Source organism: Suncus etruscus, chromosome 3 (assembly GCF_024139225.1).
Source record: "Suncus etruscus isolate mSunEtr1 chromosome 3, mSunEtr1.pri.cur, whole genome shotgun sequence".
Classification (NCBI taxonomy): domain Eukaryota; kingdom Metazoa; phylum Chordata; class Mammalia; order Eulipotyphla; family Soricidae; genus Suncus; species Suncus etruscus.
Window position 1 is genome coordinate 139057208 of NC_064850.1, and position 12796 is coordinate 139070003.

At 41.7% G+C, this 12796-nt stretch overlaps 2 protein-coding genes across 2 annotated transcripts in view; both read right to left on the reverse strand.

Moving 5' to 3' along the window:
• The window catches only part of CIDEA (cell death inducing DFFA like effector a), a 449150-nt gene that overhangs the window by 262448 nt on the left and 173906 nt on the right, over positions 1-12796 (reverse strand). The gene's annotated exons all lie outside the window — the stretch shown is intronic.
• Positions 1-12796, reverse strand: part of GNAL (G protein subunit alpha L) — a 169514-nt gene that overhangs the window by 106087 nt on the left and 50631 nt on the right. The window contains exons 2-4 of the mRNA XM_049770091.1: positions 9417-9489; positions 8684-8738; positions 8420-8539 (exon numbers count right to left, since the gene is read on the reverse strand). Coding sequence (XP_049626048.1) covers positions 8420-8539; positions 8684-8738; positions 9417-9489 — 248 coding nt within the window. The remainder of the gene's footprint in view (positions 1-8419; positions 8540-8683; positions 8739-9416; positions 9490-12796) is intronic.

Below are 12796 nucleotides of genomic sequence, written 5' to 3' on the forward strand. Positions count from 1 at the left end.
TGCTTCCTCATAGGTGGGACAGGTAAAATTTTGTCGTTTATTAACATATCATTTTCTCTATTCTCCTTTTCAATCCTGTGGCTACATTCCAAATCTTCTGCATGTTCCTTCCCCTTTTATTTAAATAAGCGGTACACCTGGCAGTACTCCAGGGGTCATGGGATATCAGGGCTTCACACACAAGGCATGTGATCAGTTACTTGATGCAACTCTCTGGTCCTATGCCAAGTTTTTTGGGAGAGGGTCACACTGGCAATACTCAGGTGTTACTCCTGACTGCATTCAGTAATTATTTTTAGAGTGTATAGGGGATAAAGAACAGAGATGTATATGGGATAAAACCAAGGTCAGCCACTTTCTAGGCATCCTATCTGCTGTACTTTCTTGAGCCCCAATTTTTTAATGAATAAAAAGACATGTTTTGGATTGGACCATTTATGTTCCTTCTATCTAACACTCACTCTGAACAGCCTACTTTGGTTTTCACTAAGCTGAGTTCTTTTCACCTGAACTGGTGATTTTAGTGACTCTTAATTATTAAAAATTAATGAAAATTTTACTCACCCAAGAAGCCCAAGTGCATCAGGTGTTACAAGGAAGCCTTCCTTCAATGGTCGCCAAGTTTCTAGTCTATACCACGTATGTCAGCATCATGTTATGTGATGATTTTTGGTTCATTAAATATAAATCTCATACTATGTTATATATCATACACATCTTGCTTGCACTGTCATAAATTTTTTGAGGCTAGAAGTCATATTTTTTCTATACAATTCTTGATTGGAAATTCAGTCAGAATAAACATTAGATGTAAGTATATAGTTCAAAATTATAACTTGAGGCTGGAGAGATAGCACAGCGGTATGGCCTTTGCCTTGCAAGCAAATGGTGGTTTGATTCTTGGCCCCTGAGCCAGGAATTTGGTCCCCTGAGCCCCAGGAGCAATTTCTGAGCACAGAGCCAGGAGTAACCTCTGAGCACCGCTGGCTGTAGCCCAAAACCAAAACCAAATCCAAACCAAATCAAATCAAACCAAACCAAACCAAACATATATAAATAACTATATGCTGAATGTTACACTGAAAGGAGATAACAATTCCTGCCCATAATGGATGTTCAGTGGCAAAACTCATCACAATTAACCATGATATGATCTTTAAGAATGAAATAACAGGCAAAAAAAAATTCTAAAATCTGATGTCATGACATAAAAATATGCTTTCCAGATCTAGGTTTGTAAGTTAATTGACTTAGCAGGGATAGTGAACTTGCTTTATTATATATATTTTTTTTTCTTTTAATTATTCAGTATTCACTGAGTACATCCTATATCATTGAGACTGGCTCTGACAAACTGATTATAAAATGAGAACACACACACAGCATGCAAGCAGAGTTCTTCAGAAACATATTTGAGGCAAAAGGAGAAAGAAACTGTAGGCAAGTTTTCTCACTTTAAAATTAAGAGCAAGAGGGGCTAGAGCAATAGTACAGTAGTAGGGTGTTTGCCTTGCATGTGACCAACCCAGAACAGACCCCAGTTCGATTCCTGGCATCCCATATGGTCCCCTAAGCCTGTCAGGAGCTATTTTTGAACACATATCCAGGAGTAACCTTTGAGCACCCAGGTATAAACCCCCCCCAAAAGCCCCTAAAATTAAAAGCAAGAACTGGTGAGGTAGAGGGGCAGTTGTGTGATGTACAGATGAAGGTGTCATTTGGGAGAAAATGACATTTGCTTTTGGCCAAAATTTAAACTATGCTGTGAAAAAGAAATAAATGAGCACACATGTTGAATGTGTATTTCATGTATTCGTAAGTGTATATATGAGGGCTGGGAAAGAGAATCTATTAAAGCAAGAATGGTGACACCAGAACTGTGGACAATATGAACAGGAAAATGCTTGGGAGATCAAAGAAGTAAACACTTAATGAGACAAACTCTAATAGTCTATTTGCCACATGCAACCAAAGGCTAGAGTGTCCTGTTGGGATGAAGTGCCATATTCTTCTGAGGAAGTGTGCTGAGAAGTGACCATCTTTGGCAAACCAAGCAACAAACCTGAGACAAATCTTGATAGAAATCTTTATCAGATCAACTCTCACACTTTCAAGGAATTTTAATTATTTCTTGGTGGTTTTTGGCCACACCTGGTTCTGTGCTCAGAATTGCTCCTGGCAGGCTTGGGGGACCATACGGAGGCCAGGTATCTAACCCAGATCCATCCCAGGTTGGCCGCGTGGAAGGCAAACACCCTACAGCTGTGCTATTACTTAGCCTCAAGAATTTCAATTTTTAATAACAATCTACCTAAGAAATTAGCAAATATATTTGCTGCTCTGCTTTGTGGCCCTTAACATTTGTTTTCAATAAGGAAAAAACACTTAAAAAATAACACTTTAGGGAGAGTTGTTTTGTGGCTTATGCCCAAATTTCTCAGTGTGCTCTGCTTTGCTGATTCTCTAGTCTACATACTTCATTAGTCAGAGTACAAAATTATATACTTTCTATTATGTGTAAAGCAGCATTATGACCACATACTCTTTAGTTTTCATTATAATATTTAAGAATTGGAAAATAAGGGGCCGGCGCGGTGGTGCTAGAGGTAAGGTGTCTCTGCCTTGCCAGTGCTAGCCTAGGACAGACTGCAGTTCGATTCCCTGGCGTCCCATATGGTCCCCCAAGCCAGGAGCGACTTCTGAGCACATAGCCAGGAGTAACCCCTGAGCGTCATCGGGTGTGGCCCCAAAACAAAACAAAACAACAACAACAAAAAAAGAATTGGAAAAATAAGACAATTTCCCCTTTATATATTTATTGTGGACAACTTTTTTTTTAGTGTAGGCTTTCAGTCGTGGGGCATGCAGAGAGCTCCAACCTGGCACCCTCGAAACTCCTCCTCCCATGATTGTCCCAGCAGTGTTGGATTCAGCCCTGGTAGAGCACTGATCAATAAATCAAACTGCCTTCACAATTCTCATTCAGTTTTAATTATCCTCATTCTCCTTGAAAATATCGGAAAACACAATTGTAAATAAGCTAATATCTATCTACATTTAGAGTTATCTACTTTTTTTTTTTTATTTGGGTCACACCGGCAGTGCTCAGGGGTTATTCCTGGCTCCATGCTCAGAAATTGCTCCTGGCAGGCATGGGGGACCATATGGGACGCCGGGATTCGAACCGATGACCTCCTGCATGAAAGGCAAATGCCTTACCTCCATGCTATCTCTCCGGCCCCAAGAGTTATCTACTTTTTAAGAGAAAAAAACCACCAAATTAATAATTGGTTTAAAATTGTCAGTAATTTTGCTTGGTATCTTATTAAGACCTTCTTGGGGGAAGATGTACAACATTAGAAGGACAATCAGGATAGTTCTTCTATTTAAAAAAAAAAAAGATAGGGGCTGGAGTGATGGTGCAAGTGGTAAGACATCTGCCTTGCATGTGCTAGCCTAGGATGGACTGTGATTCAATCCCCGGTGACCCATATGGTCCACCAAGCCAGAAGCGATTTCTGAATACATAGCCAGGAGTATTCCCTGCATTTCACCAGGTGCCCCCCCAAATAAAAACAAAAAAAAACACCCAAAAAACAAAAAACAATGATCATGTGATTCAACGCTGTCCATCCAACACTGATAACCCTGTCTCCATTCCTTCATATGTAAAGGAGCTGGATGTAAAGCCATGGTATCAACAGAAATGGGGCACTAGGAGGACCCAATCCAAAGCATAGATAGCTAAGGTTCTGAGTCTTGACGTAAGAGCAAAATGGCAAATAAACAGATGTCAATAAATCATATCTCTCTATAACCAGTTGTCTAGCTTTCACTGGAATTTCTACAATAGTTTCCCCAAATAGTGGCCCTACTTCAAGTCTTGCTTTGATCTAATTCATTCTTCATCCATAGAAAAAGTGATCTTGATGAAGCACAAGCCATTCAACACTTGCACAGCTCAGGGCTCTCCAAAAGCTTCCCAGGTCAGAAGAGACTTGCCTAGGATGTCTGGTCCCTAACACTTTTTGTTGTTGTCATTTGGGCCATACCTGCTAGTGTTTTCAGGGCTTACTCCTGGCTCTGTGCTAAGGGATCACTCCTGGAGGTACTCAGGGAACCATATGGGGTGCTGAGATTGAATCCATATTGACAGCATGCAAGATCCCGAACATTTTCCATGCCTCCCTGCCAACCTTTAGGGGGATAGTTGCCTTCTACTATCCACAGTGGCCTTTCTGTTACAACTTAAGTTTCCTAAAATTAAAATGAAATTTCAATAAATAATAATAATAATAAAGGTAATGTGAAGTGGGGATGACATATCCCAATCTATTTAGAAAAAAGTCAAACCTCTAAGGCAAGTTTAGACATTTTATTATAATAGGCTATCACGTAGAATTCTAGGTTTCTTTTTTTTTACATTTTCTTAACTTTAGAACTTTGAAATTAACTTTTACTAATAAGATATATTTAGGTCGGGGCCGGGTAGGTGGCGCTGGAGGTAAGGTGTCTGCCTTGCAAGCGCTAGCCAAGGAAGGACCGCGGTTCGATCCCCCGGCGTCCCATATGGTCCCCCCAAGCCAGGGGCGATTTCTGAGCACATAGCCAGGAGTAACCCCTGAGCGTCAAACGGGTGTGGCCCAAAAACCAAAAAAAAAAAAAAAAAAAAAAGATATATTTAGGTCAAAAATTACTTTATGTCTACAGAAAAGTAGACCTAAGACTCTCAGGGTATTAGATTGTGACAATGAAACACTTTTTCAAGTATTCACACTCGAAAATGGACTATATTTAGAAATTAGTACTTATGCTTAGTAGACTAAGTAATTTAGGTTATTTTAACTAATAAGTAATTTAGTTGATCTAGTTATTTAATACTTTTCATAAGTGTTACATTTTCTTGGAATAGGGGTCAGAGTTGATAGTATTGCTGGTACAGGACCTGTTTTGCATGCAAACTGGATTCAATCCCTGACCCCAGATAGTATCCCAAACACTGCCAGTAATGTTTCCTGAGTCAGGAGTAACTTCTAAACATGGCTGACCCCACCCCTCAAAAAACTACAAACATTTTATTGAAATAAAAGTAAATTTTCTTCAAACTTTTTAAGTTTGAATATACCTGTAAGTTACAGGAATATTTTAGTATACTATGGAATAAATATTACTAAAATTAAATATTAATTTAATTAATTACTGCAGGTGATAAATAATGCATTAAAATAAATGCATATTAAAATAGCATTTCACAGCATTTTTCTTTTAGGTCACAAAATTTAATAAATACTAGAACTTATAAAAAATAAAATAGTCCCCCAAGCCAGGAGCAACTTCTGAGTGCATAGCCAGGAGTAACCCCTGAGCGTTACTGGGTGTGGCCCCCAAAAAAATAAAAATAAAAAAAAAATAGCAAGAGAATACAGGATTCTCCAGAGTGGAAATAAGCAAGTAAAAAACAGAGAAAAGCAAGCGAGATCTGTGTTCAAGGAAAAATATGGGTTTGAAGGGGAAACCAGGTCAGCATATATTTTAACACAGTCTTTTGAAAGACAATTTGGCGTCTGATACCAAAATCTAAAAGGCACATGCTCTCCCACTATGTAATGTGCCACATAGACACCCTTGTGTCTGACTAGCACACTGATGTACAAGCACAATTGTCTGAATAGCTTATATGTTTTAAGCTTCAGCAGCATGTATATCCTATTGTTCTATTGTCATAGTGTGAGAAATGTCATACTGCATGATGTTGATCCTATGAACGATTTGTAAGTATATTTACATCATTAAATACAATCACATTATTGCATAATCATCACCAAAAATAAATAAATAAAATAGCATTTCAGAAAGATACTTAAGTATTTAATTTCCTCACTTATGTGTTGACTATCATAAATAAACACGACTGCATTTGACATGAGACACATACAATAGAATGTTTGACTTAAAAATTTCCAAAGAAATAAAAGTAAATTATCTTATATTTACATATTCTGGTAACTAGTTTTCTTTTATTTATCACTAAGAATTCTAAAATTTTTTTATACATAGCCTTAATGCATCTAGATGAAAATGCATCTAGATGATAAATTCAAAGAAATTGTTTTGGGGTCAGGAACAGAGCTCAAAGGAGTGTTGTGTGTTCTGTGCACTCTGGCTCAGAGTTCCATCATACCATCATACCACTGCATGAGCCATCAAGTATCACTGCACCTAACAGTACTGCATCCTCAGTCCTAAATATCTAACCATTAGGCCCTCACACTGAGGCAAATACTTTTGGGAGTAGTGCCAATGCCCTCTGGACACTGCTTGGAAAGTCTCTCTCCCCAGTAGTTAAGAATAAGGAAAATTATTTCTCAAGTTATTTATATTAAAAATACTCATCATTTAGGGCCAGAGAGATGGCAAAGCAGGCAGTGTTTGCCCGGCATGCAGCCAACTTATATTGGGATCCCTGGCACCACATATAGGTCCACTGAGCCCAGCTAGGAATGATCACTGAGTACCACTGGGTATGGCCTCCAAAACAAAGGGCTGGGGGAAGTGGGAGAAAACTAAAAAATACTCATGATTTAGCTCCACTCAAAGGTTAGGTGCATTGGATTACTTTGCAATAAATGCAGAAATGACTAATTTCTTAACTCAGGCTCTACGCTCAGAAATCGCTCCTGGCAGGCTCGGCGGACCATATGGGATGCCGGGATTCGAACCACTAACCTTCTGTATAAAAGGCAAACACCCTACCTCCATGCTATCTTTCCAACCCCAGAAATAACTAATTTCTGATTGAATATAAAAACCCTTTTTATGTAGAATTTGTCGCAAACAAAAGAACATCTATGATTGATAAACACATCTAATTCTTTAGTTAAACACATCTAGTTCTAATTTCTCATTAAGAATAACTGCTTTAAAGTCAGAAGAATGCGCAAATTGCAAACTAGGCAAGATAAAATAAAAACTCAAATATAGTTTATACAGGTCAAAACACCTTCTCTGACTTCATCTAGGAACTTGTCCTTATGGGTGGCTTCAGCAGCATGTAAAATATCAGAGCATGTCGGGAAGGTACCCTCTATCTCTAGTTAGCTGAATTATTACTGTGGCCCACCTTCCAATCCTCATCTTTTTGCTCTCATTAAAGACAATTTTGTAAAAGTAAGATTCTCTAGGTTCACCTTCTAACTAAGCTAGTTTGCTGCCTGTTAACTCCTTTCTAGAAACTCTGGGGAGCTCACTGGAATGTGCAAAAATCTCAGGAATAGTTTGGAACTTTAGCCTTTTCAAGGAGTAATTTCTTACTGCTGTCTGAATGAAACAATCTATGGAAACACCCTACTTGGCTGCAGAGAAGGCAGTGTACAGGCACCTGAAATTCAGTCAGCATGCAAAGACCTCACACTTCTATGTACCAGCTTCTATATCAGCTTCCCTCGGGGAAAGCAATCTGAGGATGGAAAATGTCTCAAGACCACCATATCAGGCAGTGAAAACACAGAAAGACAATTATTTATGATCACACACACGTGTTACTTTGACACATCCCAATGATTTCCTGAAAAATTTAAGAAATGTTTCCCATAGAAACTTGCTTAATCAAATTACCAAACAGTTATTTTAAAGAAATGAGTATTTACCAAATGAGAAGATAATTAATATTCAAATCATCCATTTACACAAACAGTACTGTGTCTGTAAAATGAAGAAAGCAGTTCCAAATGCTACAGATAGGAAGCAAGCTATCTTGTAGTAAACATTCATAATTGACTTATATTAATATTTATTATGACACACATTCTATTGTCATTTGACCTGAAGAATGGGCATCTTAAGAATTCTGTTCTTGTGGCCAGAGAGATAGCATGGAGGTAGAGCATTTGCCTTTCATGCAGAAGGTCATTGGTTTGAATCCCTGCATCCCATATGGTCCCCCAAGCCTTCCAGGAGTGATTTCAAAGCATAGAGCCAGGAGTAACCCCTGAGTGCTGCTGGGTGTGACCCCCCCCAAAAAAAAATAATTCTGTTCTTTCTAATGGAGGGTCTCACATGCCATATTCTGTAATTACATAATTTCTATTAGTACATTTTTATTATCTGGGAAAAGGCTTTTGAATTTACATATATATATATATATGAGAGAGAGAAAAGTACTCTCAATATTTCTTTATCTTTTATCCTTTATCTTTACACCAATATATTCATAGAAATTTTTCTTACAATCTCAGTGTCCTTACTATTTTAAACAAATGTAAGGATTCTGATATAGAGGAAAGCAGTACTCTTAGGCAGAGAGCTAGATTTTGAAGAGAATTACTAAAGAAACAATAATAACATGAGTTCTCAACGGACAACCTTATTACAAATGATTTACTCTATACCATCTAAAATATTTCAGGAAGGGTCTACTTACTTGGGAATATTCAAAGTCAGTGATAGGAGCGATACTCTTGATATAGTCTGATCGAAATTGGTTTTCTGGGTTGGCCAGTGGTACTGGAGGTATGATAGTACTCATTGCTGAAACAATGGTCTAAATGGGATGAAGAAAAAACACACAGATCAATATAACACTTGGGAATTAAATGTAAGTTATATCATTTCTGTCTAATTCGTTTTAGAAAGCAGAGTACTTTATCTTTCAAGTAAACAAAAAATTAGGATAAAATTTTCTTACCACAATAGCATCTTTCACATTTTTTCGAATGTCCAGAATTTTCTGTTTCTTTTCCCTGTAATTTAAAGAGGATTGCTATAAATTGCAATTACCTTCAGAACTGACCTGACCCAACTGAATGGGATTTATAGCTGCGATATGAATTTAGACTAATTTATTTTTGGCTCAAGGTCAATATCTACTCTTGAAAGCTAGAGTTTTTATCTGAAAGGGGCATTTTCCTTTTCCTAATTTTTATTATAAACAACCATTCAAGGTATACAATATACGGTAAAATCCGTGACTATTGCACACAAAAGCTATGCGGCTACACTAGTAAACAAGTTTTATTGAACTATCTCCAGATATTGATAGTTGTGAACTACAACAGAAGTATATAAACTTTAGAGAATAGCCTATACTTCTGTGGGGGCGGGGGACAGGGAACCATGGAGTCTCCCCAAATTATGTACTGACATGTAGTTTATGTATTACCAGAAGGACACTACAAGAATAGAGAATACATTATTTTTGATTAGGCAAATGCATGATTATTTTTAGATATAGATGCTGCCAGAAGAATCTGGCCAGATTCAACAATAAATTTCTTTCTTTTCTTTTTTTCTTTTTAAAGGTCTAGCCAAGAACCAAATTAGGAGCAAAGCGTTTTAAAGGGGCAGGCTAAGAGAGAGGTGACCTAAGTGATATCATTTCATGCAGTTTGAACTCCAAGCCCAAATAGAGGGTGCCTTACTCAGGGTTAAATCCATTGACGTGCAAGATCCTCATCTGCTTGACGATGGTGCTTTTCCCAGATTCACCAGCCCCTACAAACAAACAAACAAACAAACAAAAAGAAGAAGAAGAAGAAGGGTGGGTTCTGTGGCCAGATACTTGAGCATGTCTCATATCACCCCATACTGAGCAACGACAAACCCTAAAGCAGGCATCTCCGGTACTAGCCTGGGCTAGCGCGGCTGGTCCAAATCGCGGGCGGCCGCTGGGGTCCCAGTCGGCGCGCACTGTCCTAGCCCGGCCCTAACTTGGTCCAGCCCGGCCCGCCCGGCCCGGCGCTCCCGGGCTGTGCGCTCCGCGGGGCCGGGAGTCGCCGCGCTCCCGCACTCTCGGGCCTTACCCAGTAGCAGCAGGCGGTGAGTGGCTTTGTAAGCCAGACGCTCCTTCTGCAACTGCTTCTCGATCTTCTTGTTGGCCTCGCGCCGTTCTTTCTCATCCACGCCCGCGTCTTCTGCGGTCTTGCTGTTGCCCAAACACCCCATGCCGGCCGGCTAGGACGGACGCCGGGCACCGTTAGGAAAGGTTCCCAAAGCCAAGCGCCAGAGAAAGTTGTCGGTGCGACGCGTGCGGCGGCTCCGGCGGCGCAGAATTCTCTTCTCGGGTGCTGATGGAGATAGATAGCTGCTCGGGTCTCCGGTTTTTTTTTTTTTTTTTTCTTTCTCCAGATCCAGAAGAAAGCGTCGTTTCTTCTCCCTCCCCCTGCCCACCGCAAACTCCCAGCTGAAAAGGATGCAAAGAAAACGCGCGCTGTCAAAAGGCTTTGCCCAGATGTCTTGGGGAGGAGCAGCAGCTGCCCGAGAAACTGCACACCATGGGGTTCCTCCGAGCCCGGTGGGCTGCCTTGAGGGGGTACCGGGCGCGCGCCTTGCACGCCCGTGGAGCGCCCCCACCCCCGGAGAACCCAAGGTGGTGGGAGGCAGGGTGGAGGAGGCGTGCTCGGCCGCCGGGGCTGGGGTCCTGGAGGTCGGTGCCCAGGGAGGGAGGCCCCCGTGTGCAGCACCCCTCGGCGGACCCCGAACCCCACTACCACTCCTACTCCCCCGTCCCTTGGACGCGCGCCTCCTCCCGGATCCGAGCTCCCCGTGCGTCTCGGCAGGGTAGGGAGGCCGAGTGCGCTGGAGAGGGCAGGGGTGGTCGCACCGCCAGTGTCCGGGGCTCCTGGACACTGGGGGTCTAAGCCGGGGGCTGACCTGTGTGTGGGAGGGCGACCCGCGCGGGACGCTCACCCCGTGGGGTCCGGACCACCGCCGCGTGGCTCTCTCGAACCCCGCGCCGGAGAGTGTGGGTTCTGGGCGTGCGCTCCCCGCCGTTGCCTGGACGCCTCCAGGCTCCCCGGCACGATCATGCATATTCTATCAGGGAGGAGGGTCTGGAAGGAGCTCACCAGTCACAGCGCCGCTGTTGCCTTCATTTTCTAGACTCTTCCAGCGCACCCACGCGGCCGCCTCCCTTGCCTCTTGTCTTTCCCTCCAGCCCCCGGTTCTCGGCTGTTCTTTGAACAAGCTCTACTACTTTCTAGAAGGCACTCTTGCCTCGAACTGAGAGCAAATGAGGGCAGGAGACTGTTCTCTTGCATTGGGACCTAGTCACATCCAGAACGTGGCTTTGCATTCATTTCTGGATGTGGGGAGGTGTAGAGAGGTTGGGAACCAGACTACTAAGTCTGACCCAGGGTCACTTCTTCGTGTCTTGCGTTGCAGCCAGTCACTTGGTCTATTGTAGAAGAAGGTCATGGCTCTGGGCACGCATTTTTATTATTTTTTTTCATTTCACTTTATTTTAGGCACTGTGGTTGACAGATTCATTATTAACTGTATCATATATGAAATATTCCAGCAACAGACACAACACCCAGGTGTTCACTTCCCTCTACTATTTTCTCAGTGTCTCTCCCTCAACCAAACCAAATTTTCTAAAAATTTTATTAAGACCCCATGATTTATAAAGTTATTGATAGTTGAGTCTTAGACATACAATGTTGCAGCACAGACCCACCACTGGTGCTGCCACACACCCACCCACACACACACCTCCAAGTTACCAGGTGTCCTTCTCAGCCTGCTCTCTTCAAAGGCATATTTTGAAGTTTGGAAGTTGTGGTTTGGATTTCCTTTTCTCTGTGTCCATGGCTTGCTGATTTGGATGTAGAGCTGTTCCACACCTCGTCTCCACCAATGGGCCAAGGTACTGGTAATTTCTTTCCATGCCTTTCAAGTCTTTTACTTTTCTCCAAACTCACAAGGTATCTCTAACTTTGTGGCTGGTCTGGGCATCTTCACAGAGAGCTAACTGCAACCTCCCAGCTAGGGTGCACTGCTCTGCTTCCACTGACCTCTGTGGGAGTCTCAAGGTGAGAGGGTTTCTCCAGTCAAATGGCATTCTTTCTACAGTCTTGCCCCCTTTGGGGGGAAGATTTGTGCCACATCCAACAGCACTCAGGGGTTACTCTTGGCTCTGTGCTCAGAAATCGTTCCTGGCAGGCCCGGGGGTATCATACGGGCAGATGGGATGCCGAGGATAGAACACAGGTCGGTCCCGGGTCCGTTGCTTGCAAGGCAAATGCCCTACTGCAGTGCTATTGCTCCAGCTCTTGCCCACCCCCTTTCAGTCTACCAGGTTTATTTATTTATTTATTTATTTATTTATTTATTTATTTATTTATTTATTTATTTATTTTATGGCTTAACAAATTTATTAAAAGTCAAATTAATGTTTTAAACCAAAATTGTTTTTCTATCTCGTGTTGAGACTCTTCCAGAACTCTTTCCAATGGTATTTATTTATTTATTTATTTATTTATTTATTTATTTATTTATTATTATTATTTTTTTTTGGTTTTTTTTTGGGGCCACACCCGGCAGTGCTCAGGGGATACTCCTGGCTGTCTGCTCAGAAATAGCTCTTGGCAGGCACGAGGGACCATATGGGACACCGGGATTCGAACCAACCACCTTTGGTCCTGGATTGGCTGCTTGCAAGGCAAACACCACTGTGCTATCTCTCCGGGCCCCAGGTATTTATTTTTTAAAAGCGTTAACAAGAGCTATTTATTGCAATTAGTATATGACAAACTACTTGCTAAATGAATGAACAACAGTGTAGCTGACAAGAGCTTTGTGAAGGAGCCAGGGAGATAGTATAGGGATAAGGCCCTTGTCTTGCAATATAGATATTAGTGCCTTGAATGGCCCCTAAAGCAACCTGAGGTCACTGTGGAACAAAGGGAGAAGCATCTCTATACCACTGGGTAGGACCCAATCTGCTTCCCTCTTTCTGCTGGCCTATTTCTGAAGCTTTCAGCACCTTTTAAACCAACAGAGTTTTCTCAAACTCATCAAA